The sequence below is a fragment of the Exophiala viscosa genome (assembly GCF_022695815.1).
Source record: "Exophiala viscosa unplaced genomic scaffold EDD37scaffold_6, whole genome shotgun sequence".
NCBI lineage: Eukaryota > Fungi > Ascomycota > Eurotiomycetes > Chaetothyriales > Herpotrichiellaceae > Exophiala > Exophiala viscosa.
In genome coordinates this window covers 957,757-983,670 of record NW_026944358.1, presented here as the reverse complement: position 1 = coordinate 983,670, position 25,914 = coordinate 957,757, and the positions used below count along the sequence as shown (strand labels likewise).

General features: G+C 51.3%; 12 protein-coding genes across 12 annotated transcripts; 7 read left to right on the top strand and 5 right to left on the bottom strand.

Moving 5' to 3' along the window:
* Positions 1 to 254: 254 nt before the first annotated feature.
* On the top strand, positions 255 to 2,247 carry EDD37DRAFT_650838 (uncharacterized protein; the record flags this gene model as incomplete). Its single annotated transcript, XM_062818292.1, has 5 exons — positions 255 to 722; positions 769 to 875; positions 935 to 1,060; positions 1,109 to 1,192; positions 1,242 to 2,247. The coding sequence occupies 5 exons, from the start codon at positions 255 to 257 to the stop codon at positions 2,245 to 2,247; spliced, it is 1,791 nt and encodes a 596-aa protein (XP_062669633.1).
* Positions 2,248 to 2,725: 478 nt separating this feature from the next.
* On the bottom strand, positions 2,726 to 6,064 carry EDD37DRAFT_632369 (elongation factor 2). Its single transcript, XM_062816721.1, has 7 exons — positions 5,909 to 6,064; positions 5,832 to 5,850; positions 5,726 to 5,780; positions 5,594 to 5,672; positions 5,429 to 5,543; positions 3,134 to 5,378; positions 2,726 to 3,078 (listed from the first exon to the last, which is right to left on the bottom strand). Exons 1-7 carry the CDS (start codon positions 5,914 to 5,916, stop codon positions 3,068 to 3,070), a joined length of 2,532 nt encoding a protein of 843 aa, XP_062669632.1. The 5' UTR covers positions 5,917 to 6,064; the 3' UTR covers positions 2,726 to 3,067.
* A 970-nt stretch (positions 6,065 to 7,034) lies between these two features.
* Positions 7,035 to 10,582, top strand: EDD37DRAFT_650836 (uncharacterized protein; the record flags this gene model as incomplete). Its single annotated transcript, XM_062818291.1, has 4 exons — positions 7,035 to 7,115; positions 7,171 to 7,388; positions 7,439 to 7,809; positions 7,857 to 10,582. 4 exons carry the CDS (start codon positions 7,035 to 7,037, stop codon positions 10,580 to 10,582), a joined length of 3,396 nt encoding a protein of 1,131 aa, XP_062669631.1.
* Positions 10,583 to 10,813: 231 nt separating this feature from the next.
* EDD37DRAFT_650835 (uncharacterized protein) lies at positions 10,814 to 11,641 on the top strand (the record flags this gene model as incomplete). The annotated part of the gene is made up of 1 exon (XM_062818290.1): positions 10,814 to 11,641. The coding sequence occupies one exon, from the start codon at positions 10,814 to 10,816 to the stop codon at positions 11,639 to 11,641; it is 828 nt and encodes a 275-aa protein (XP_062669630.1).
* A 57-nt stretch (positions 11,642 to 11,698) lies between these two features.
* EDD37DRAFT_438361 (uncharacterized protein) lies at positions 11,699 to 13,662 on the bottom strand. The gene is made up of 5 exons (XM_062812724.1): positions 13,654 to 13,662; positions 13,370 to 13,594; positions 13,007 to 13,294; positions 12,526 to 12,952; positions 11,699 to 12,462 (listed from the first exon to the last, which is right to left on the bottom strand). The coding sequence occupies exons 2-5, from the start codon at positions 13,383 to 13,385 to the stop codon at positions 11,757 to 11,759; spliced, it is 1,437 nt and encodes a 478-aa protein (XP_062669629.1). The 5' UTR covers positions 13,386 to 13,594; positions 13,654 to 13,662; the 3' UTR covers positions 11,699 to 11,756.
* Positions 13,637 to 15,249, top strand: EDD37DRAFT_438384 (uncharacterized protein). Its single transcript, XM_062812725.1, has one exon. It carries the CDS (start codon positions 13,963 to 13,965, stop codon positions 14,926 to 14,928), a length of 966 nt encoding a protein of 321 aa, XP_062669628.1. The 5' UTR covers positions 13,637 to 13,962; the 3' UTR covers positions 14,929 to 15,249.
* A 68-nt stretch (positions 15,250 to 15,317) lies between these two features.
* Positions 15,318 to 16,573, top strand: EDD37DRAFT_658207 (acyl-CoA dehydrogenase domain-containing protein; the record flags this gene model as incomplete). Its single annotated transcript, XM_062818956.1, has 2 exons — positions 15,318 to 15,377; positions 15,419 to 16,573. The coding sequence occupies 2 exons, from the start codon at positions 15,318 to 15,320 to the stop codon at positions 16,571 to 16,573; spliced, it is 1,215 nt and encodes a 404-aa protein (XP_062669627.1).
* Positions 16,574 to 16,947: 374 nt separating this feature from the next.
* On the bottom strand, positions 16,948 to 18,679 carry EDD37DRAFT_438157 (hydroxymethylglutaryl-CoA lyase). Its single transcript, XM_062812722.1, has 2 exons — positions 18,216 to 18,679; positions 16,948 to 18,167 (listed from the first exon to the last, which is right to left on the bottom strand). The coding sequence occupies exons 1-2, from the start codon at positions 18,456 to 18,458 to the stop codon at positions 17,322 to 17,324; spliced, it is 1,089 nt and encodes a 362-aa protein (XP_062669626.1). The 5' UTR covers positions 18,459 to 18,679; the 3' UTR covers positions 16,948 to 17,321.
* A 1-nt stretch (position 18,680) lies between these two features.
* EDD37DRAFT_438305 (MFS transporter, MCP family, solute carrier family 16, member 10) lies at positions 18,681 to 20,373 on the bottom strand. The gene is made up of 3 exons (XM_062812723.1): positions 19,781 to 20,373; positions 19,299 to 19,732; positions 18,681 to 19,251 (listed from the first exon to the last, which is right to left on the bottom strand). The coding sequence occupies exons 1-3, from the start codon at positions 20,243 to 20,245 to the stop codon at positions 18,765 to 18,767; spliced, it is 1,386 nt and encodes a 461-aa protein (XP_062669625.1). The 5' UTR covers positions 20,246 to 20,373; the 3' UTR covers positions 18,681 to 18,764.
* A 651-nt stretch (positions 20,374 to 21,024) lies between these two features.
* EDD37DRAFT_609946 (uncharacterized protein) lies at positions 21,025 to 22,073 on the bottom strand (the record flags this gene model as incomplete). The annotated part of the gene is made up of 2 exons (XM_062815172.1): positions 21,025 to 21,562; positions 21,610 to 22,073. 2 exons carry the CDS (start codon positions 22,071 to 22,073, stop codon positions 21,025 to 21,027), a joined length of 1,002 nt encoding a protein of 333 aa, XP_062669624.1.
* Positions 22,074 to 23,042: 969 nt separating this feature from the next.
* On the top strand, positions 23,043 to 25,006 carry EDD37DRAFT_436942 (uncharacterized protein). Its single transcript, XM_062812718.1, has one exon. It carries the CDS (start codon positions 23,439 to 23,441, stop codon positions 24,840 to 24,842), a length of 1,404 nt encoding a protein of 467 aa, XP_062669623.1. The 5' UTR covers positions 23,043 to 23,438; the 3' UTR covers positions 24,843 to 25,006.
* Positions 25,007 to 25,050: 44 nt separating this feature from the next.
* EDD37DRAFT_650828 (uncharacterized protein) lies at positions 25,051 to 25,911 on the top strand (the record flags this gene model as incomplete). Its single annotated transcript, XM_062818289.1, has 1 exon — positions 25,051 to 25,911. The coding sequence occupies one exon, from the start codon at positions 25,051 to 25,053 to the stop codon at positions 25,909 to 25,911; it is 861 nt and encodes a 286-aa protein (XP_062669622.1).
* Between the last annotated feature and the right edge of the window lie 3 nt (positions 25,912 to 25,914).

The window sequence follows — 25,914 nt, the reverse complement described above, 5'->3', positions numbered from 1 at the left end:
CCCGCATCAACATCAGCACGCCTTCGTCTTACTTACTCTCATTTCCTCCCGCGACTCGTCCCTTCTGTCAGTTTCTCAACTCCTGAGACAACCTGCCAACTTGCCGTCATTCCAAATATCACCCTCTACTTCACTACCCGCTGGTACGGATGGCTTCATCAACTCCATGTACAGGGGCACAGCCTCGAACTGTTAATAATGGACTCAATGGAGGTACGACCGGACTTCACACCACATTCGCAAACGTCTACGACATGTCTCTAAGATACAACACCGACGGCCTCGGCTTCACTTACATCGCCCTTGTCATAGCGTGGACGTGTCTATTGCTGCCGGCTGCAATATTCCTCCTGCGCAATCGACACCTGCCTTTCCTGCGCATGCGGAATATTCCCTTGACTATCAGCGCTGTTGCGGTCTTACATGTCTACTGGGTTCTGTGCATGATTGCATATGTGCTGAACGGATTTTTCCCGTGTGCTACCGAGTATTGGATCATGAGCATCTACCTACCTGTGGGTATCGCCTTGTTTCAGGCTACAAACTCCCAACTGTTCTCGATTGCCACGGCGCAAAAGAGATACGCACAAGGCGATATTCTCGTTGAGACAAGAATTCCAAGCCCCAAGATAAGAGGATGGCGCACGTGGTGGGCGAAGCTCAAGACATACAATGCTACCAAGAACACAATGGCATGGATTGGTATCGCCATGATCGTCCAGGTGAGTGCCAAGTGAAAGAAACTCTGAACCACACTGACAAACATAGCTTGTTTTGGCCTTGATTGTCTTCCTTGTCTCGCGACAATTCCATCCTGGATTCGGTGTGACTGGCCATGCCACAACTAGAGGAGATTGTCGAAGAGGCTGGGCATGGTGAGCCAAACCTATATTGAAGATGTTATGCTAAGACCCATCTGCTGACAAACGAACAGGATGCCGTCGATTGCATGGCAGATATTCTGGTCTTGGATTTACGCTCCAGTCCTTCTCTGGCGTGTCCGGAACATTCATGATGTCCATGGATGGCGCAAACAGACAATTGCCTGTATCCTTGCTGGGTGTGTTCCTATTATGTTGCTACAATAACAATTCATTGACAATAACAGGTTGCCGGCCTCTCCAATGTGGCTTGTCGCACTCTATGCCAAGGGAATGAAGCCAGTAGACAACTACGTCGTCCCTCCTCTATGGTACGAATTGCCGATTGACGTTGTGCTGCATGATGCTGACCCAACCCAGGTTCTCTCCTTCCATTGTCATCATGCAAGGCTCGGTCGTGTTTGTCCCGTTCTTCCAAATCTTCATGAATCGAAAATTGCAAACCGAGACACGAGAAATCATCGCGGAGTGGGAAGAAAAGCACAAATCAAGCGGTTCTTTCACATCAGGTTCCACCAAAATCGCGGCTAGATCCAGATTTTGGCGTCCTCACTTCCAAAAGAGTATGAAGGATCCGAGTATTCGTCCTGGAGACATGTATACCATGGGCGCACTCGAGACGGCACTAAAGATTGATCCAACTCGTCTTCTCACATTCTCGGCTCTGAGAGACTTTTCTGGCGAAAACATCAGTTTCTTGATCCATGTAAGAGAATGGAAGGCCAAGTGGAACTCTGGACGTCCCAAGACAAGCATGCTTCACAAAGAAACCCCAGTCAAGACTTATGATCAAGCAATGACTCGACAACAGTTTCAACAAGCTGTCGGTATCTATGCTTCGTTCGTGAGTTTGAAATACTCGGACTTCCCAATCAACATCTCGTCTGGCCAGCTTCGACAACTGGAGGCGACGTTTGAACAATATGCAGCCTTGGTCTGTGCCGAAGCCGCTTGCAATTCTGCCACGCCTTTCGAAGACTACTGGTCTTCGACTGTCTCAGAGGATTTGGAAAGTCAACCGGGAAGAGATCAGTTTTCAGTCGTATCCACTGCCGTTGGCGATGGCGAAAAGTACGAGTCAAACCCCGAGGCGGTCCAGACACGTCAAATTCAAGAGCTCAAGATGACCAACTTCGGAGAGAGATTACCTGCCAGTATTGGAATACCAGATACATTCGACGAGAAGGCTTTTGACAATGCTGAACAGAGTATAAAAGAGCTGGTTCTGACAAACACCTGGCCTAAATTCGTCAGACACGGACATATGCAACCAGCTGTCAAATCGGCTTCTACTTCTCAGTTGCGGGCGGCGATGGAAGCTTGTCGAACCAGACTTCCCAGATGGCGCAATGGGTTCCGCAAGTAAGGTACTCGAGTTGTTTCTCAAGATGAGACGGAGTTTCGTAGGGGTTCTGGTGGACTTCGTGCAGCAAGGCGTCCGGGATGTCAAAAAAGGTGGAGGTTGGAAGGACGGAATGATACCCCCCAAAAAGGTGGAGGAAATGATTGCTCATGCTAAGGATAGAGAATGGCTGAGAAAATTACCCTCCTTTCAAAAATGGTCTTGGAGGGGCTTATGAGCTGGACTCGACCTCGTTGCATGTCAGAGACACAATCTTCTTTGGGGATGATATCAAGAGCCATGAAGTGATTAGGTAAACGTTGATAGAGTATGGACAGGAACTGTCAACCTCACATATGAAAGTCCTGTTCGAAATTGATACCTCACTGGTGTCCTAACCCTAGACTGCTAAGGAGAGATGGGCAGACAAGAGCGTACAACAGCATTTGGTCATGACGTTGGGATTTTGTGGGTATAAGTATCGTGATCTGAATGAGAAGAATTTGTCTCATGAATGCATCAAATTGTCATCTACGTTTCTCGAGCCTGTATGCACACCAACGGAGGCAACAACAATCTAACAAGACAGGAAAATGCAGTTGTGTCGATAGTTGGTCTTCAACAGTGACCCAAGACCGTCATCCACCCCTCAATGTCCTTTTGTCTTTTCTCCCTCCATCTTCGAGCTTGACAACCACCTAGAGTCCGTATTCTGCTTCAAGCATGTATGTCATTGCGTCGAACCAGTGCTTTTGTTACCGTCAATGCGTCAAGACCATGATTCTGGGGGTATGCGATTCGTAATGACATGGCCTTTTTGATCTGTGCTTGCAAGCTGAGTGCTCTACAACTTGTCTGTGAAATGGGTTAGTATGAGTGCAGTTAAACATAGATGCAAGGAGAAACATACCATAGTAGTTGTCATAGCCGGGAACTTGGGGTTTGAGACCCTTTCTCGTACGCATATCCACGGTGATCTTGCCGGGCATGCTGGCGGCGTCAAGTGGCGAACCACCGGGCAGAATCTGCCAGTGGTCGAACACCATCTGGGGGAAGGCTTGACCACCAGTGGCGGCACGGAGATCGGCGTTGAAACCGAAAGACTCCATGACAGGAAGGTAGGCCTTGACAGTGAACAGTGGTGTACCCACACGTTGCTCCTCGTAGAAGACGTGACCTCTTCTGCGGGTCAAGACACCATAGATACCACCCATGGCTTGTTCTGGAACCTGGATTTCGACCAAGAAGACAGGCTCTTGGAGGCCGGGGTCAGCCAAAAGTGTGGAAGCGTACAGCACACGTCTGGCAGTGGGAATGATCTGACCGCCACCACGATGGATAGCATCGGCGTGAAGAGTGACATCCATGATGTTGAATCGGACTCCTCGCAGAGGCTCTTCGGCGAGAGGACCTTCACGGGTAGCCCATTGGAAACCAGAAACGAAAGAATCCTTGATTTCGTTGAGGTACTGGACGGCCTTGGTCTGGTCAACCAACAAGTTGGGACCAGTGGTGTCGGGACCGAAACCCCAAATCTTTCGTGCATCGGTAACATCCCAGCCGTGGTCGTCAGCAAGGACACGGGCACGGGCCTTGAAGTCGTCACGGGGGTTGATCTTGCCGCCCTCGATGTCCTTGGAAACTTCCTCACCGAGAGGCGATGCAATGACATACAGCCGGTTGTGCTTGTTGGGAGATTTGGACAGGGCAGTCATGCTGGAGTCGCCACCAACGGTCTCACGGTATGAGACGACTGGGTCGCTGATCTTAAGGGGCACACCAGCGTGGTCCTCTTCCAAATCCTTCAAGCAGATTTCCAAGTGAAGTTCACCAGCACCAGCAACAACGTGCTCGCCGGACTCGGTGATCATGGTCAAGACGCAAGGGTCGGACTTGGACAATCGCTTGAGACCTTCGACAAGTTTGGGCAAGTCGTTGGCATTCTTGACTTCGACGGATCGTCGCACGACAGGAGAGACGGAGAACTTCATGACCTTCATGTTGTGGGCGGTCTCAGAGGTGGTGAGAGTACCGGACTTGAGCAAGAACTGATCGATACCGACCAGACCGACAATGTTACCAGCTGGCATATCATCAATAGGCTCGACGGTACGACCCATCATGAGGACAGTTCGCTGGATCGCCTTGACGAAGAGATCTTCCTTCTTGCCAGGGACGTAGTTGGGACCCTGAATGCGGACCTTCAGGCCAGAGCGGACGGTACCAGCGAAGACACGACCAAAAGCGTAGAATCGGCCCTTGTCGGAAGTCGGCACCATCTTGGAGACGTAAAGCATGAGGTCACCCTTGGGGTCGCAGTCGCGGATGGCGATGCAGGCGGCATCGTCCGAAGGACCCTCGTAGAGAGTCTCGGCACGGTATTTCTGAGCTGTGACTGGAGATGGCAAGTGGATAATCATCATCTCCAACAGAGCGTCGGCAGCGGGCAAGAACTTTCGCATGGCGGCCTTGAGGAGACCCTTTCCAGGAAGCTCCTTCTCTTCTGAGGTGATCTTGATGTCGAGCTTGCCGCACAAGGTGACAAGGTCATCGACCTTGCCCTTCATGAAAGCGTCGAAGATCTTGAAGATGGGGTCAAGGATGAACTGGTTGAAAGCACGCTCTAGGGTCTGGCCCTCGTGCGTGCCAACCTTAGTCCACTTCTTGGTCTTGGGGTTGAAGAAGCTGTCGCCCCAAAGACGCTCCATCATCTTGGACTTGTCGACACCGAACTTCTTGGCGTATCGGACGGCGAATTGACGGATGGTAAAAGCCCAGCCGTGCAGACCGGAACCGAAAGCCACGTTACCCTTGTCGGGGAAGACTTGGACATCACCCAGGGCCTTGTCGAAGTAGGTTGAGATGATGACGTTGACGGACTCGATTGTTCGGGAGAAAGACTGGTATAGATCTTCCTTGGAAACTTGAAGTTCGAGCAGGGCACGATCGACCTTGTTGATGATGACGACGGGCTTGATACGCTCACCGAGAGCCTGTCGGAGGACAGTTTCGGTCTGCACACAGACACCTTCGATGGTGTCGACCACGACGAGGGCACCATCGGTGACACGAAGAGCGGCAGTGACTTCAGATGAGAAATCGACGTGACCGGGCGAGTCGATCAAGTTGATCAAGAACTCGTTACCATTGACTTTCTAACACAAAATTAGACTGTGGGAAATCAAAAATGTGCTTCGTTGCATACCTGGGGGATATCCTTGAGATCCTCCTCATCGGGGAGATGCGCATATAGCGAGATGGCGGTTGACTTGATGGTGATACCTCGCTCTTGCTCGTCTTTTCGGGTGTCCGTAAATCGACTGCATACATGTTATTATAGTCTCCCGGTTTCTTTTGATGTATAACGTACGCTTCGCCGGCCTTCGCTGCGGAGATAATACCGGCTCGCTGAACGAGGGAGTCGGTCAAGGTGGATTTTCCGTGATCGACTGCAAACGAGGTCAGTATGCGCTGGTTTTGAGGCGGGGTCTGGCTGGCTTACCGTGGGCGATAACCGACATGTTACGAATGTTCGCAGGTCGGTTCATCAACTCCCGCTGTTTCTGTTGTTAGTGTGCATCGACGACAATGAAGAAAGGGAGACTTGCGATCTCGTCGACGGTGAAGCTGCAGACATTGTTAGCATCATTTGGCATCAAGGTACAGACGCTGGGAGAATTCTCACTTGACCATATTGTCGGACTATCGACTATCTGTCGATGTTGTATGCCGTGCGGCAGTTTAGGGCGCTCTCGTTGAGCTTTGGGATGGGAATGCAGAGTCGAAGCAGTTCGACGCTCTGCTTGGAATGGCGGACGGCGAGGGGTGAAATTTCGATTTCTAAAGTTCCGAGAGTGCAGTGCAGTTCCTTATTAAAAAGCACCTTGGCAACCAGCCCCACGTTTAGCCCTTGGATAGCCTTTAGCACCCCGACCTGATTGGCTGGTGTCACCGTACTTAAAGACTGCTTAACACCGCCAGTTTGCCCTCACAGTGCCGGTCAACTGGCAAGAATTGGCTCGAAGCTATGACTATGGTTGCCCCCGTCTGGTTTTGGGTGAGTTGACGTTCGTACCTCTATGACTCTAGAAAGTCAGCTTGTGAGCCTACCAACGCTAGATCAGCCAAATTGCGGCGAAATATATCATATTCTTTCCCGTTCTCCTGGTGGCCAGACCAAATGTCAGCGAAAGATCTTGTGCGCGGATTTGCTCGCCGGCAGATGGTGGCGAATTGACAAGCTAGAGATTGCTTGTATCCGAAGCTCGATTCATGTTTGCCATCATGTCTGTCTACCGGACTCAAAGAGAACTGGAGATGACTCAATCTCACTCATGCTCAATATCAAGGCGACATTGACGCCACACGTCACCTTGTAGAGTCCACCCGGCTCGTTTAGTCACAGGTTCTCCGTCCACACGGAAGTTTGGCTCATTGAACTGAGCCTTCTAAGTTCTCGATAGAGTGGTCATGGTCCCATGTTGAACTCGACCTGGGTGGGTTGTGATGAGGAGGGCGATTGACCTCGTTGAGTCTGAAACTATTCATAAGCTTCACCGTACTTTAAATCCCGGCGGAGCAAGCCGTCATTTCATAAACCACACATGCCGTTTGGATGAGTCAACCCTGCCTTCCTTTTTCTTGCATTGCTCATTCCGTCACCACAAGAGACCGGCCTTCAGTGGTATTCAGGAGGCTCCCTAGCTATCGATGAGTGTCAGTTGGTTGATACTGGCAACCTGTGGAGATGATGATTGGCTCCGTTGAGTGGCGTTGCAGAACACATTGCGTCCATGCAAGCAACCACCAGAATGCATTCCTCAGAGAATCATGACGATAGCGGCGAGGAAGATGCCACGAAATTGGAAAGAAATGCCGGGCTCTTGATGGCTGTATGTCTGTCCTAGATTTCGCAAGACCAACCCAATTCTAACCCAGGTGCTCAAGACAAACAATGCAACCATTGCATTCAAAGCCAGCACAGAGCGACTATACTTGCCAGAACCACATTTCTACAGATTTTTAGCAAAGAATCCCATAAAGACCTCACCAGCTATCAATAGGGGATACTGGCTCCGGATGAAAGCCGTCGAGTGGGTTGTTCGTCAATTTCTGGAAAAGCCGACCGGTCAGAAGAAGGTCATTGTCAACTTGGGCTGTGGATAGTATGTCAACGCCCCATTCATGTCGGATCACAGCATGTTTACGATGATAGCGACCCTCTGCCGTTTCAATGGCTTGCTCGAGAGAAACCTCTGTGCTCCAACACCAAATTTGTTGACGTTGACTACGAGCCCTTGCTGGAGACAAAACGTGGGATCATCGCAAATCATACCGAGATGAGAGATCTGCTGCATAGTCATGTGGCGAACCCATATCCTGCGGACCCTGCCATCCTCCTCGATAGCCAGGAATATTCTGCAATCGGCTGCGACCTACGGAATTTACCTAAGTTACGAAGCCTACTTGCTTCCGTTGTCAGCCTAGAAGACAGCATCGTCCTTTGCATCGCCGAAGACACCACGTCTTACATGCGGACTGAAGCAGCCGATGCTCTTGTAGCTTGGACCTCAACCTTGTCTGCTGGTGAGTATAGTTGACCCGTCCTTGTAGAAGCAAACTGACTTCCGCAGATGTCACACTCTGCGACCTTGAACCATGCAGTCCTGATCAGCCAGATAATCCCTTCACAGCGAAGATGACAAGTTACTATACTAAGCAGGGAACTCCATTGCGATCCAATTTCAAGTACTGTGGTCGTCATACTCACACTCAACGCTTGGTCGAAGCAGGTTTTACAAACATTGAGTACCAGAATCTCTGGGAGCTATGGGCAGATCCACGCTTTCTTTCATTATCTCAGCGCATGGCTCTAGATCACATAGAACCTTTCGATGACTGGGAGGAATTTGCGCTCTTCGCCAGCCACTACGCTCTTGTTGTGGCTCATAACCGGGAGGATCACGTTCTACCAGAGTTAAATTCCTCTCGCAGGAATTCTGACGCCAGCGACGAGTCTAATATATCAGCAAGGACTTCGTCTCCAAACAATCCTGATACTCAGTTGACCGCATTCCGCTACTATCGAGCGCCCGGGAATCTATGCGAGCGACACCATGGTTCAGCTTACCCTATTCCTGGGTCCCACGCCATAGCCATCTATGGAGGACAAGGACCAGAATCTTGTCGAGCAACAAGTGCGGTATGCCGACCACGCTACTTGACGGAGGAAACGCCCACTGTTCTACCACCTGAAGTTGCTGCGCGCTGCTGTCATGTGTGCACACCTATGAGTAATGGAGACATCATGCTCGTCGGCGGTCGCGCATCTCCTAGCTCCCCACTGAGGGATTGCTGGTTACAAAAAGGCGATACGTGGCATCGAATCCATGATTTACCCGAACCGCGTTACCGATGTCGGATCGTCTCAGTCACCTTACCAGATAATGTTTTCGGAGCTGTGTGCTTAGGCGGCAAGACGGGTCCCAGCAACGTTGCCACTGACATACTGCTTTGGGAACCAGGTAATGGCTGGCGTGTTCTTCCCAGTCTGCGAAATCACCCGGTTCCAAGATTCGGCCCAAATTTCATTCGACTTGGCTTCAACCATGGATTACTCTTCGGTGGGATGCGACAAGACGGTGTCGTCTGCCAGGATTTCTGGCGCTGGAAGCTGGTCATCCGTGACAATGTCGTCATGGGAATCTCGTTTCGTCCCTCTCATGCTTTTGATGCGAGCATCGGAGCTTATCCCTGGTTTGCCAGGTTTGGGGCTTCATACGGCTTCGTTCAGGATACTTTACTCGTTATTGGCGGCATTGCCAAAGGCGGCTGCATTCCCAAGCCGTACGAAATTCTGTCATTGACTGGTAGTTTCGCCACCTTACACGACGAACCGAGGGATCCTAATCTGCGAGTGTCGTCGGTAGAGCCTGTCAGATCGCCCGACTGTCCTCGACCCTTCCTGATCGGACATTCAACTCAAAGGACACAAACAGGCATGTTTGTCATCATAAGCGGCGGCGCAACCTGCTTCCATTTCGGCAAATATTTCAACAAAGGTATATGGGTTTTGCATGATAAAGAGGCAGGCATCTCTGCGGACTGGATTGTTGTTCCCAGTCGGCCATCAGCGGCTCCTGGAACTGGCTCTGAACCAAGTATCAATGGTGCCGATCCTCAGCCCGAGGGCTATCTGATCAGAAGAGTCCTCTTGAGGCATGCGAACGAGTTCTTGTATGGTGTCCGACGGTGCAGACCGCTTGTTATGGCTGGACTGCACTTTGGTTCGTGTACACAACTGTGGACATTGCAGTATCTTAGGGAGAAGACCGCTCCTCCAAATTCCTCTCGAGGTCAAAGCACGCAGATTGGCGCCGCAACTACGACGCATGCCGCTGTCCATACCTTGCTCAAGCGAACCATCATTCTGTCGTCGAACTTCTACCCTAACACTCCTACCACGGACATGCTAGCTCAGAAGGCCCTCAACCTCGAGGAAGTGCCAACAATCGCTCCCGATTTCCGCATACCTGCTCAAATGAAGCCGGTGGAAGGTCACATTCAGTCTTTACATTTTCATGTGAACAACGGCATAATGACCTCACCCAGATATAGCGTAACGAGCACCGTTGTCTTCCAGATCCGCGGAGCCAGAAAGTTGGTTCTCTTCCCACCAACCGACATTACAGAACTTGCTTACCCACCCGGGTCAACCACAAGCGAGCAACGCGTTTTCAGCAATACTGGACGTGGTCTGCGGTATTCGCTACACGCTCCTATGCAAACAGATCCTCATCTAGCAGTGTTACAGCCTGGAGACGCCATCCTCATTCCTCCATTCTGGTCCTATGCGCATGTACCGCTGTTTCCTAAGGCCAGAAGTAATGGCATGGCACGACAGACCAACAATGGCGGCGAACATGCTACTAGTCAGAACGGATACACTTCAGCAGACAGTTCCACGTCAGTGTCATCGGTCTCCAGCTCCTCAGAATACGGTTATAAAGCCGTAAGCCTTCATGTTCCCGCGGCCAGCATGGTTGAGCCACGTCAGGTCCATCATCTCGATGTTGCAGTCAGCATCTCATTTCCCAACCTGGATCGGTCTCAGTACACTGCACGACTCGAAGATGGCGAAATTGGTCTCGCAGCCTATGAAGACGGGAGACGTACGCTTGATAAACTTGTCAAGAGCTTCATACGTCCCTCTCGTAAACTCATCGGACACAAGACCGATACGCCCGTCTCCACGGACTCTGGTGATACCCTCATTCTGGACAGCATTCCGAAGGATGTTGCCAAAGCCTCTTTGAAAAGGTTGGGGAGGGAGTTGTTAATGAAAGCCGACGAGCTGTGAATGATCTTAGTGGCTGTGCTTATATTGCCAGGCAATGTGTTGCCATTTTATGATTGAGCGTGTCACGCTGAGTGAAGAACAGGAAGTATCGCGATGACTGCCTCCAAGGCGTTTGCTCCCCGAAGACTTTGAAAGCAATCCTCCTAATCGGAGCACATATCTGAAAAGCTCAACCTCAGACATTTGACACTCAGACCGGTGAGCAAAGCTCGAAAGTCACCCTTCCGAAACATGCCACCACACGACCGGAGAAGACGAAACGAGCCACAGTCGCGACCTCCTCTTCCATCCGGTCTCAGATATGAAGAAGTCCTCCTCCCGGTTCCGCAAGGAGGTCTGTCGTCAAGCCGACGCCCACACAGTCCTCCACGATTCCGCGCACCCGCGGCTCTTCAATGGCTAGCTGGCCGCCAGCCTCAAACATCCATCCCTCGTCCCATTTCCTCACCACCGTCTCGCCCATCAGATGAACCACTGACCTCCGCCACCTGGGTTCTCAGCTTCGACCGCACCAGCACCATGCACAAATGCGCAGACATACACCTCTTCCGACCACCCTACACCGTTGGAGAAATCAACAGCGGCACCGTTGTCCTTCCTATTCTTCCTGGGCCCGCACGCCGTTTTGGCTTCGATGTCTCTGTCATGACACTCACACCGACGCGCTATGCTCCAGTATCAAGGTACTCGGAACTCAATTGGCCGCTCCTCGCAAGGCAAGGATTTACAAAAACTGACCTCCATCACGATCACGAGCACGATTCGACGCAGGGAACTCCCTTGTGTATGGGTCGCACTTGCAAGAAGGTGTCTAGCGTGATCCGCCATCCGAACATCCCTGGTGTAGACCTTCTGTGGTGCGGGTACGATGAAGATAAGAGTCCGCATGTCTTTGTGCATATGACGGCGTTCGATATGGTGGATCCGCAATTGTGGAAGGTCGGTGTGAAGACTGGAGTTGTTGGGCGCGCGGCGGACATGGATGGAAGGCTGGCGTGGATTGAGCCGGGTAATGATAGCCCATTCGAAAGGATTGTGCAGGGCGGGTTGAGACGATGAGAGTGCTGTCGCCGACTTGCTACCATTGTTACAGCCCCTGCCATATGTCCAACATGACGAGCTGGGAGAAAGCGCCATGTCTGCAGATTTGTGATAAGAAGTACTGTATGGACCTTCAGGGTTGTGTCGGTCCAACGACTTTCAGACGCTCTATGGCTGCCATGAAGGCTTTCTGTCCGGCAGAATTATGCACAAAATCAACCCACATGACAGACCTCAATACTGGATGTGCTTGTATCCAGGTATCTACTCCAGCAATCGAAACAGCTCGGTCGAGCCATTCGTCGCCCCAAAGATCGACGGATGGCCCTTTGTAGACTGTCACATGGTACAACAGCAAGAGCCAGAGCATGACTGCTGGCGGCACAATGATGGTAGAGGCATGGCATAGGTTGAACAGGGCAGTCTTGAAGAGCTCGGAAAGATGATCGCAAGGTTGTTGCCGGAACGAGCGTGTCAGGAAGATTGTCGTGCAGTAAACCAACAGAGCCACTCGAATGATTTCCTGCAGAGGATCGTCCGTGAAAGACAGCTGTGTGAGCCGGTAGAGGATGGACACCACCATTTCGTTGTAGGTCTCGGGCGAGAGCTTACGAGTTGTTTGGTAGGCCAAATTGCTCAGGCAAGAAAAGGCATGGATATCGTTCCAGCAATTTTGGAGTTTTGAGTCAAGCTTGTCAACAAACGCACTTGTCAGATCAGCATGGTGTTGGTGGGCACAGCGGATCAGACCACGTCCGGCGATGAAGCAATTCCATTCAATGTTTTCCTGGAAGAGACGCGGAGGGGTGCCCAGGTGTAGTGCCAAACCTAGATCAGCCCTATCATTCTTGTCAGAAACGACCGACTCTGTACAACCTTGATGTAGCCAGTGAACAGCCTACCTGCAGATCTTCACTTGGAGATTGTTATGCGTGTTCATAGCTTTCAGGCCGCCTTTCAAGTTCACGATCTTGAGGAGACCATCGACGTGGTTCTGAGCGGCCTTGAAGTCTCCTGTGAGCTCTGCAGTTTGAGCAAGAGTAATGATGACCATGATGGTTGAGTCTCGGAAGACAGTTTCCTTCTGACCTCGCTCGAAAGCATTGATGCGAGCCTGGAGAATCCGCAAACATTGGTGAAAGTGGAATGCAGCCAGTCGGCTACATTGACCGTCATCAGGAGATCCGTCGACAAAGGCCCGGACCGAGAACATCATGGAGTGGATACAGCAGATGTCGCCAATCATGTAAGGAAACCAGCCCCTTTGCACGGGATGCACTTGGAGGCAGATCTCGTAGGGGTACATTCCAATCTGGTTGAAATTGATAACTGCAACTGTGGATCAGAAGTGTGGACAATACCGTAAGGACCAGATAGGCTTACGCTGAACCAAATCTTCAATCACGGAAGGTTCAATGCCCGGGGGTAGTTGCGTGGCGGAGAAGCTCCCACCAACCAGGCCTGGAATCGAGACAGTTGGATAGTCTTTGGACTTTGGCATCTGCTCTTCAGCATCGAGACGCCGCCGGGGGTCGATCCATGAATGGAGCTGGGTAGCATCCTTCCGACGTTTCCATCGTGTCGTTGAGGCATGGCTCATGACGACCCTTCGGTCTTCCGTACCCGAACATTGGTCAGAGGTCCGGACAACAAAGCGGAATCCTGCAGCATCTGGAAGCCATGGCATGAATTGTCAGTTGTGCCCCTCTCCATGCTATCTCTGACCAAGATGGTCGGTTGACTCACATTGCGTCTTGCCCATTATCGCGCGCGATCGTCTAGACTTGATCCAGTGGCTTCAACCAAACACGAAACTGTTGTGCGATGCACAGCAAGGAGTCTGAGGAAGCCAACTCGATAGCCGAAAAGCCGCGCAATCCATATTGAGCTCACCAGCAATCTTGTTGCAGACGACGAGACGTTGAAGCACCGACGTAGCCTGCAATGTTGTGCCAAGACATGTAAGATTTCCTGTTCCGGATTAGCACAACTCTAACTCCTGATGTCGGGGCGTATCCGGACGACAACACCCTTGATGCTCTTCATAATTCCCGTGTCCTGCTGTGAACCCTCTGTCAAAAACCGCGCGACTTTCGCCACTAAAGATGAAAGGTCATTCGACGAGGATAGTGGAATGCCAAGAGGTGTAAGACTTCCTCACCGGGATTACTGGTTTCTGACGCTTGTTGTCAACGGAGTCGGGATAATGTCGCGGATGGGACAGATCGTTGCCAGATTGTCTATTAAAGGTGAGTGATTGCAGATATAAAGTATGGGCCTCCCTTCAATCGTGGCATTCCCCTTGCACGGAGACCTCGCACCTCACATCAACGCGCAAAATGCCTTCTCATAACCACAAGGGCCAAAATGGCAGCACACAAGTCGCATCGAAGGACATGCCCTCGCTCCCCGAGAACTTCTTTCCAGTCTTCATCAAAAACCAGTTCCGCACCACGATCCCACTGCCCACCAAGGACAAGTACCCCAGCGTCAAAGGCCAATGCGCCATAATCACTGGATCAAACACTGGCCTAGGCTACGAGGCATCGCGACAACTCCTGTCTCTGGGACTCTCGCACCTAGTCATGGGCGTGCGATCTCTAGCCAAGGGCAACGCAGCAGCCAGTAAGATTCGTGCCGCGAACCCCTCGGCCAAAATCGATGTCTGGGCTCTAGACATGGAGTCCTACGACTCAATCCAAGCTTTCGTTCGCAAGTGCAACGACGACCTCCCACGCATCGATATGGTCATTCTGAACGCGGGCATGGGAGCAATGAAATTCAATGCCGTCCCTGCTACGGGCCATGAGATGACTGTACAGGTCAACCACATCAGCACGTCACTTCTGACCATTCTCCTGCTCCCTGTGCTCACGAAGAAGAGCAAATCAAACAGCGCCGCACGTCCTCCGGTCCTGACGGTAGTCAACTCGGCCACCGCACATTTGTGCAAGTTGCCGAACAAAGACTCACGGCCCTTGCTGGCCTCGTTCGACGATCCGTCCAATTTCGATGCGAACGAACGATACGGTGCGTCGAAGCTGCTGTGTCAGTTGTTCATTGTCAAGCTTGCAGATCTGGTGGACCCCAACAACGTCATCATCAACATGGTCGATCCGGGCTTGACCAAGGGCACTGAGCTGGCGCGGGAGGTCCCAGGGTTTGTTGCCCCAATACTGAAGCTAGGTATGGCCATTGTCGGCAGACGCCTCGACAGGGCTGCGGCGACGTATATTGATGCTGTGCTGGGCCATGGCATGGAAACTCATGGGTGTTTTCTTATGAATGAAGAGATCGTGGGGTGAGTCCAAACCCCTCAATCAACATTAGCCCCCTTTCACCCCCTGAGCGGAATACTGATGTTTGCTTAGGCTCTCAAAGTGGTACCATACCGACGGAGAGGCCTTGACGGCAGCGATCTGGAATGAGACGATGCAGGAACTCAGGTTTGCTGGCGTCGAGGAGATTGTTGCTTCAATGCATTCGTGAAGGAAGATGTCATGTTCCTTACACGCCGGAATGATACAACGGCGCTTTCTGCGTACCTGGTGACTCGACGTTCGGCCAAGTAGCAATGTTATCTCTTTGCTGTTCGCTTTACCATGTGACGCGTCAACCAGGTTCATACAACTCGCATCGGACATGAGATAAGATCCATTGTAAATGTGCTCCTCTCACAGCGTATGGGAATGCGATGGTCTTATTTTGGCCCCTTGCCGCGAAGCGTATCTCAAACTCGGAACTCAACTCGAACGTTATCAGGCAACACGCGAGGCCTACGGCAAACTCATTTAGGATGGTTGGATCAAGATTCAGATCCCTGAGTCCGAGGGCGGGACCCGGAACAGCCTTATCGACATTGCCATCATTGCAGAAGAGTTCTTTGCATATGACTCTAGTCTGCCCATCACATGGCTCGTGACTGGTCTCGGTCTTGCCCCGATCTTCATGTACGGAACCGAGGCTCAGAAGAAAGAATTCCTTGAGCCTTTCCTCATGCTCGAGGGTACGCCCTTGGCTGCTTTGGGCTTTTCAGAGCCAACTGGAAGTGCCAATTATCTCCAGAACGAAGGCGGTCTGGGTGTGCAGACCTTTGCCGAAGTGAGAGGAGACGAGGTCATCATCAACGGGGGTAAAAAGTGGGCTTCAAGCAGCGGAGGATGGGAATTCAAGGGTCCAGAAGTTCTCTCTCTCCTCTGTCGCTTCAGCGACAAAGGTGCTCCAAAAGACACACTTGGATTCGTCGTCATCACGCGCAAGGAATTCGACTCTGCTGCGAACGAGGGACGCTTCAAGGTCACCAGCGATATTGAAACACATGGCTTTACAGCCAGCTCCGGACCGTGCACTCAATTCACTGATTTCAGAGTCCCAGCCAAGAACATTCTCGCACCTCCTGGACATGGTGCCCTGCTGAACGTGGCCGCCTTCACCGAATCAGCCGCTCTTGTTGGTGCCGGTGCAGCTGGCCTTATGCGCAACTGCTTCGAGCACACTCTGAAAATCGTCACGACGGACAAACGCGGTGGCTCGGTCCCGACTATCAGTTACCAGACCGTCGCGGACTACCTTATCAGCATGAAGATGAGAGAGGAAACCACTCGATACCTCACCTGGAAGGCATGCCACTATCTCGAAACCACCGGTGAGACGGAGCTGGCTTATCAGGCCAAAGTCTTCGGATCTGAGAATGCCATCCAGCACGTTCTCGAAGCAATGCAAGCTGTCGGTGTCAATTCTTACGATACCTCTCAACCGTATGGGAAACTCATGGACGATGCTCTTTGTCTTCCGATCTTCGAGGGTTCAAATGCTGGAGTTCGGCGTCGCCAAATCCAAAAGATCTTCAGCACCCCTGGCTACGATCCGGAGTCTGCGGCAAGCAACAAGCCATGGAGCAAGGCTCCTCCGGCAGGCTTTCCACAGAATTTTCTTCACGCATATGCTTGATGTCGAGGACATGTTTGCTTTGATACATTCATGAAGGAAATCATCGTGGTTTCGCATATCTGAATGGTATACCAGTGGGATCGTGTAGCTGAAAGGCTAATGTCCTGTGCAATGCTGTGCACGGGAGCAATATAACATCCCCTTGGTATCAAGTATCTTTTTCTTTCTGACTGCGCGTCAACCAGGTCTGTGACTCAGAATGTCCCTGAGAATAGGATATCAACCACGCATATCTTGACGCCTTAGTGCCTACCAGAGTGTGCTCTCCATTTGTACCAGATAATCCCATCCATGATCGGAAACTGTAACAAAAAAACTGTGAAGTGACTCACAGATACTCCACATCCGTCAAGTATAAGAAGGTGTGCTGACCACGCTCATCCCTCTCGTTTCTCTTCAGTGAGGGCCCTCTCTCTTTCGATTTCAAACAGAGTCGTAACAAGCCGGACTATGATGACATTACAAAGCTAGCTGAGTTGACCTTGTCAGGAGTACTTGCTTATCGACGGATCGGCAAGGCGTGCCGGATCAGGTCAAAAACTCATATCTCGATTCAACATACAGATAAAGCAGCTGAACCGGTTCAAAAGTCTGAGTCCACGTGAGCTATGATACTACTACCACATTCCTGGCAATCTTTGGCCATACAATCTCAATAAACAAGAGACATATGATGAATCGAAGAGGGTCAAGAACAAGAGACGAAAAGAGACAGATGTACGTCACAGAATCGAAATGTGAAGGACTGCTAACCCTTCAATCTTGCCAGCGTAGCTTTTCCCGCCCTCGAATCATCCGGCCGGTTCAATTCTTTCGTAATCCATTCCCCAATCTCAGCCATCTTCACCATATCCAGGCCTGTCTCGCAACCCAGACTGTGCAACAGGTGTATCAAGTCCTCGGTCGCGACATTCCCGGTGGCTCCCTTACTATACGGACATCCACCTAGACCGCCGACCGAGCTGTCGAAGATGCGGACGCCATGCTCCAGCCCAACCACCGTGTTGACCAGCGCCATGCCGTATGTATCGTGGAAATGTAGCGCGAGGTCTTCTTCGAGAATACCCGCTTCTTTTAATGTTTGCAACAGCTTTTGTGTGCGTGGGGCGGTGCCCATGCCTGTTGTGTCGGCGACGGAGACTTCGTCGCAACCCATCTCCAGCAACGTCGCTGTGATCTCAGCGACCTTGTGTGGGTCGACGTCTGGTCCTTCGTAGGGACAGCCTAGGGCCACCGATACATAGCCTCGCACGCGGATATCGTTCTGCTTTGCAAGGTCCATGATCGGCTTGCATCGTTCCAGACTCTCTGCAATGCTGCAGTTTGTGTTCTTTTGTGAGAATGTCTCGGTCGCTGCGGCGAATAGTGAGATCTCGGACGAGTTGTTTGATGATGTGGACGCCTGAGACGTCTCGGATGCGGGAGATGCAGGTGGTGTAGGATATCCTGACGCATGCGCGCCTTTCGCTTGTAGTGTCTTGACCATGGTCTGTAGACCCTTGATATTAGGAACGAGGTAGTTGTATGCGATACCCTGCGGCGCTAAAGGGGGACTTGTGAGTAGTTTCTCCAGTATCTCGGTTGTTGATGCCATCTACCACTGTTAGCATCTCGTCCGCCTTGAACGCTTGTTGCTACCAACCTGGGGTACCCATTTCGCGGGCACAAATGACCCAGCCTCTAGATGTGTAACTCCCGTTTGCGCCAGGCGGCGTATGAGTTCTAATTTTGTGTCGAGTGGTATCGTGCTCTTCTCATTTTGCAGTCCATCTCTTGGTCCAACCTCTACTATTCTTACATGGTCTGCCGCATGTTGTCTGGAGGTGCTAAAGGTTCGGAGGGACGGCCGTATGGACCGATGGAGACGTGAGGGGACTTTGTTCATGGCGAGGGTTCAGAAGTGACAATTGAGTACTGCTTGAATGCTTCCTTTTAGAGCGATTGGGCTACCAGGACCATAGTATTCTTCCTCGCATGCAAGAGTGGCAAGATTAGGTTGTGTAAAGAAACAGAATGAGGAATTAGGTGGTGCGACCTTTAAGTGCCATCGGTGCGGAGGACCGAAAACCGGAGTCGGCTTCTCGACCTCGGTTGCATTCCGGGGACAGTTTATATAGTTTATGCAGGTTGCAGCCTTGCAAGATCCTGACGAGGCTGGGGGTTGAGAATTGCTTTACACATATATAATATCTCAGGCCTTGAGCTTGAATTGTCCTTTGTCCAAGGCATCAAGTCCACGCACCATGATCACACATACACTGGTCAGCATCAACAGCGCAAAGTCGTACCAGATCAATGTAATGTATGCTTGGGGATGGGTACCTCCTTTCACCAGGGCACCTCCCACAGGCGAGCCCCAAAGTGCGCCCAAACCTCGAATGAAGTAGATGAAGCCATTGACAGATGCGTACGCTTGAGGTCCGAATACTTCGATCACCGTTGTCGGAAATAATGAGTTGTACCCGCCGGCAAATATTCCATAGGTAACCACAAATGCAATCCAGAGGCCCAAGTCATCTCCATATGCACTCGATAACCAGAAAGCTACCACTGTGATGGCGCTGCCCAACACGCTTAGCACCAGAGTATTTTGCCTTCCAGCGACGTCTGCGATCAAACCCATGCCGATCCGGCTTATGGTGTTTACAGCATTGTTGATGGCAAGAAGAGCCGCACCACTAGAGAGATGGTCAGCTTCGATACAGAAATGCTCTCGTGCACCTACAATGCTGCAGTGTATCCAAGTCTGGTGCTGAACTCTGGTAGGAACGTAAGAGGCACCAAGTTGCCAGCGGCTTGTGCCATGGCAGCCACTGCTTGGAGGATGAAGATGGGTCGCTTAGCAAGCCTAACGTCCACCAATGTCGGACGCTTGACAAGACTCCGAGATGATGGTGTTGCCAGCACGATGGGAATGCAGATAGCGAAATTGACAAGGCCCAGAGTCCTAAGAGTCCATGCAGCCCCTACTCTTGCTAGCATAACACGTGCAGCAGGTGCATAAGCGAGGCCTCCGATGCCGGCGCCTGAAAGAATGAGGCCCATGGCTGAGCCACGATGAGCATCGAAGTATTCCGGAGCCACGGCCATGACCGGGAAGTAGACCAAGGAGGTACCGATGCCATAGATCAGTCCTTGCGTCAAAAGAAGTTGCCACACCTGATGGATGTCAGCCCAGCTGCCACGAGCTTGCAGGACCATACTTGCCCTGTGACAGAAGCTAGCAAGAACATAGCCTGCACCAATGAAGACCGCTCCTGCACCAGTAATCCATCTGGGGTCTTTGCATCTTGCCATGATCGGATTGACAAATATACTTCCCCCCCAGGTCAAGCCGGCGGCGAGCGTACCGACAAACGCCAGCATTGCTTTGCTCGTGGTCTCGCTTCTGGGCAGGAAGGGATCTTTGCCGCTGCTTCCGTCTGCGAGATAGTAGCTCAGAAACACTCCATACGCTTGATTCATGCCAATAGTGACGAAGACGTCAAAGAATGCGCATAGCAGGATGCTCATCTGCCTTTCCCTCGAGACTGGTCGCATTGCTGGCTGAGCATTTTCCGGAGGAGCGACATCCTCAACGCCAGACTCGTCATCACCACCAACCAGTCTGATGGAGTGCTGACTCGAATTAATCACCTCAACGCCACCGGGTAGGTCGCGGGCACTGGACATGATCAATGGTGTTGGTGTTTTTAGAAAGGTGCGTTGCAGAGGGAGAACGTGTGGAGATTACTTGGACAGTGGACCATCATTCTCCGCAACGTCAAAAGGCGTCCGTCAAGGAGAAAATCGGGATCCAACGTATTCGTATTGTGGCAACCGCCTCTTTCATTCGGATGAGTTAAGAAACGGAAAAAACAGGCCTTATACACGCAAGGAATCTGCCAGTCGTCGAAAGGACCTACCAGGCTTGATCGCCTCGTAGATCTGCTCGGCTGCGAGCCGGCGTGCTTCTGCCTTTGTGCCGGCGGACGCAGCTGCAGTACGTTGGGCCCCAGTGTAGTGCTGGACTAACAAGGTGGCTACCCAGTCCCCTCCGTCACGCTGTGGACTCTGCCAGTCAAGATGTTGCAGGATGTAGGCGTCCTTCATCTCCTGCAGCTTACAAATCGGGTGTTTGAGAGTGCCGTTCGCAGGGGTTTCGACTCTCTCGAAAAAGGCCAGGAGACAGTCATTCGTCTCGGATTCGACATCTGAGTTTGGCTCTCCGTCTTCGCAGCTAAAGATGCTCGGGACAGAGGTGGCGAGGAAATTCCTGTACGTAACGTGGATATGACCTGCTGTTGCGCACCGAACGAGCACCGGTTACCAATTTGAAGCAGGAAAGAAGGGGAAAAACAGGAGGTCTGTTCGAATGCTAATTACCAGCTTCTGAGCTGGTGACCCTCCAATGGCCAATTGCTATCAAGATACACTCTTACTCCAAGTTCACTTCATTCTCAAAGCACCATTCAATCGCTCTCATAGCCCACGAGCATTCCACCAGGAGCAGGGGTCTTCTTCGCGATGGCATCGAAGAATGCATCGTCCATATCTGCCAATCCGCCTTGATCGGCCTTCTCTTTGATTTCCACCTTGGCCACCGGAGGCATAACATCCCAGCCCACAGGCGGAATGCTTGACCAGTGCTTCTTGAGAGCACGCACCGAGACATTCTTCTCTCCATCTTCCTCGAAACGACGGCGGACGGCCCTCCACAACTCTGCATCGACTTCTTTGTCCGCAGCCAGCTTGTGCTTGATGAATTGGATGTGGTCCTGAGCGCCATTACGCGAGAAATGCTCCATCATGCCCTTGAAACGCGTAACCATGGCATTGTCGTCCCGATATTCACCGCTGAGTTCCTTGTATTTCTTCGAGATCGCCTCATAGCTCTTGCCTTCTAGTCTCCAGATCCACAGCATTCGATCAGCTGGCCGGGCTCCTGTGACAGTGTCAGGATAGGGGGGCCACTTTGGCTTTGACTGGGCGGCAGTTGAAGCAGGTCCGCTATTTCTTGTTAGGCAGTGCAAATGAAACAAAAGGGTAAAACGCACAGAGAATGTTTCTTAGCAGGTTTCTCGGCGTCCTTGGTTGGATCACCACGCTTGCGCTTGTCTCCTGCAGACTCCATTTTCCAGGGGTCGTCGTCGTCCTCGTAGTCGCTGGTGAAATCGATCTCACTCGGTATGTTGTCGCTTTCGTAGTCTTCAGGATTGTCTGTACCCCAGGGGTTGCGGTGACCGCGCTTTGGTTCAGAAGTTGTCTGAGTAGCCAGAGTTTGAGTACTCTCCCGGGCTATCTCTTCTCTGGATTTGTAGGTATCAAATCCGAGTCCACGATCTTGTGGCATCAGAGGAGTTGGATCATAAGTGCCTGGGAGAACGACAGCAGGTGTGGAAGGCGCCGGATTTTTCTGTTTGCGCTTTCCTTGGCGGCGGTCGCGAGGATCGTTAGGATCGTTTGCGAATGACATGTATGGGTTCTTTCGCGGCGGCTGAGCGCCAGGTGGTGATGCCATGATTAGTCGTCGACGGCAGAAAAGCGGAGCGTGAGTAGTAGAATGCGCGCGACGCCGAGAACAAACGGCAACAAAGGGGGTGAGAGCCTCGCGAGATACCGCAGGACAGATAGATTGAGTAGCAAGCAGGAAAGAGAGTGGACCAAATACAATAGCACACAACAGGAGTCTGCGAGGCACAGAAACAATAGTCGATGTGAGGAAGATTTTGAACAATCTGCTGGCTATGAGGCGGTGTATATATGTACCGTCCTCACAGTGACAATGACTGTCACTGTCACTGCATGTGAAGATTTCCGGTGCTGTGAAAGGCTCACTGTCACAGGACACACGAGAACCAAGGATTGATCTCCAAGGGAAGATATCTGGTAGGGGTAGTTTCAGTGGCTGTATACTTGACTTACCTGGAGTCACCTGATATCTCTGCACTTCTTTTGCTCCACGATGTATTCTCATCCGTGGTGTAGGCACAACAACCACTGTGCAATCAATATCATTCACTGTATGTGCGTCGGAAGAATTGTTGGTATGCACATCCAACACCTTCGAGATGTGGGATGTGAAGCTTCCACAGTGTTTGACATTATTACATTTGATTCTTGCCTCTGGCTTTATCGTGAAGAGGAGATACAGCTCTTGTGTTTGATTCCATCTCTTGCGTCTTCCACTCGTTTCCCTTCAATTTAGTTCCCATTGTTTGCACAGGAGGTTGGTGTTTGGTAAAGCATGAGTACCACGCAGGTTCTCAGTATTTGGGAAGTCCGGTGGCTTCATCGAATACATGTGGGCGCAATGAGATATGCAGGATGTGTTAGCCACTCTCAATGCTATCGATGCCCCAGGGTCAAAGAAGAAAGGTCGACGAGGTCAAGCTTTTGGAGTCATGCATGAACTGCATGCAGCACGTGACCATCAACCAATCTCATCTAAGGGGCTATGCTGCATGCTGTCGCTTCTTCCTAGATGTTTCTAGACTTCGCTCCTGATATTCATCGTTCAATACTACGCCCTGCTTCGGCAAGGAGTTTGGTACAAGCCTCAAGATTGCTCCAGCGAACCCATTCCGCGTACCAAAGTACCACGTTCCTTCTTGCCCCGCTCAATAGCCAGATTCACTTCTCCAGGCACCGCCTATCATCTTCACAGCAGAAGGGAGTCAAACGCCAAAAGTGCACAGCCACACATGGGACTTCATTTTTTCTGATTACGATTCAGCTTTCAGTGATTCTGCAGGGCCTGACTCGCAGTTGACGGGAGTCACTCTTTGCGACTGCACAAAGAGCGACTTCTTGATCATGCCCTTGTACCAAGGATGGGGTTGTGCTAGAAGGGTTACTTGCGCTATGGTAATTGATCGACTTGCAGATGGCCAAACTTCAGCCTCGGTGCTCGCTTCAAGACACCGTCAATAACGGCGAATTTTTCCTCGCTGATGAAGCTACGATTCTTCACCAAATAAAAGAAGCATTCGAACCAGAACTCGAACGTCTCAAGTCTGCGAAAGCCGTTGAAGGTACTGAGGAGGAACGTTATTCGAATGGCACCCTCGATAATCCGAGTCCGTCCCAAATTCTTTATGGATTCAACTTTGACGAGATCAATCGAACTCTTGTAGGCATTCTTGCCCTCAGATGGATCAAGAATGAAGATTATGATCATTTCACCCGTGGTCAACCCAGCGAAAGTCGGCTGACCAAAGACTCTTTCGCTTGGCTTTGCGGCTTGTTTGATGACGGGCTAAAGTGTCTAGACGACCTTTTTGCCTTGATACTATCCATGGTTATTAATGACTTGGGAAAGGATCCAAATCTCGAAGAGGACCTCTACCACCGCACTCACCAATACCAACAGAACCATGATGCCTTACTTTTAGAAGCGGCAAAAGCAGACATGATCCCGTCTTTGAACTATTTGGCTCCCGACAAAAGAGAAGAGGTTATGCTGGGGCTCGAGCTTGGATCCGAGTTGAACGCTGGCCAACTTGCACAAGCCGAGAGCGTACCCATCATTCTGGAGGGTCTACTCCACATGAGAGGTCACGAGCACGCATTTGATCTCAAATTCATGGAACAGATTCTCGACGTTGCCGGTGCAGCAGGCCATCTTGATTCCACAGGGGCTAAAACCTTGATCGAACCAGTCTTCCAAGCATTTAAAACCGTTCACGAAGTCTCGCTAGAGATTATAGCTGGCAACGCTAACCTTCGAGAAGGCTATGACAAGATCCTCACGAAGCGTGGTAATATGCTCTCGGGCAAAGGGTTTCGCAGATTGAGTGTGAGTGATCATAAAGAGCGGGCACTCCTACGCTTATTGGCGATGGGGCGCACTACCGATCAACCACAAGCCGAGCTCTTCTGCGAAGCATTTGATGCTCTGGACAACGTGAGCAAAGATCAGCTCATCCGAGGTCTCAATATCGATGGGAAGGTCAACGAAACCGCCGTCCTACCCTACTATATGCCGGCAATAATCTCCACAACGCTCCAAAACACAAAAGACTCGGATGAAGACAGCAAACAGCGCGCACTAACAAGCCTGATGCGGTACCTGGCAAGAGTCTTAGGTACTCCTGATGCCGATGGGGTCGAGTCCGAGGATCGACAATACAATACTGAAGTTCCAGGCATCGTTATCGAGAGGAACATGTCAAAGGCTCAAGATGTCATCAACAGTCCAGAATTCAAGGATGATCCGAATATCCTGAATAGCCTAGATATACCAGCTGGACAAGTGCTACAACGAAGACGAACCAGTCAATCTTGGTGAGACTTTCCAGCAAGCTCCATCCCAAAAGATCATTGCGCTAGATTGTGGTACCTGAAACATTTTGATGGTTCACCGCCACTCGCCATACAAAATCTGGGCGTCTCGAACACGATTCCGATAAAGTGGTTCTCACGGTTAGAGCCGAGCGACCAACGAAATCTTTCTTCACTCCCCAGATATACAGTCAGAACCATGGAATTGCTCTTCGATGCCCAGAATCGCACAAGGTCCTCGTCAAAATCTGTCTCAGGGATCTACTTGTGTTACCACCCTGAAGAACTCCTCTGTCACTCCTGCATTCCTGCAAAGCACGTTGCAATCCACCGCTCCCAAGCTCTCCACCTGGTGCAACAGCGACATGAGGGCAAACACGAATCTCCGACTGCACCTCGATGCCAAATATCGTCCGAGCAATGTCATCTCAGCAAACTCGAGAGTATTAGCCATCCCAGACCTCCCCCTGCCCAACATTCTTCATCATCAGAATGTCGTTCGAGACCTTCCACAGCAAGCGCCCACCACCTTGGAAATTCCAGTGGATGGCTTCCTCAACGGCAACGGCAACGACGACTACGTAGCACCAACATACCTCAAAGTACTGGGTGGAGTGGTGCTGGCATTGATCTTCGTGACAGTCATGTCGATCTACATTCACAGCATCTACACCATGCTCACTCGCGCGAGGGAAGAGAGGCGTACCTGTTTGATACGACAGCTCTCTTCAGATGAACTAGGACTTTCTTCAACCGAATCAGACCTGGAGTCGGACATGGACATTCGATCAGACGAGCTGACACCACTCCAAATTGACTGGCTACATTTTCGCAACGGTCTCGCACGGAGGCTCTCTTCAGCCACGTCAGCCTCATCAGCAGAGAACAGTGAGCAGGAGCAGACGTCTCTTAACATCGATTGGCTCTATTTTCAGCCAGAGACGCTGAGAAGACATGCCCGAAACCTCGCACAATTCCGGGCCAAGGATTATTTGGGCGGCCCGGTGCTGTTTGAGCTCTGTGGTTGCCAGATCTGTAGATATACCTATCAGAAGTTGGGCGGATCGACGGTTTGAGCA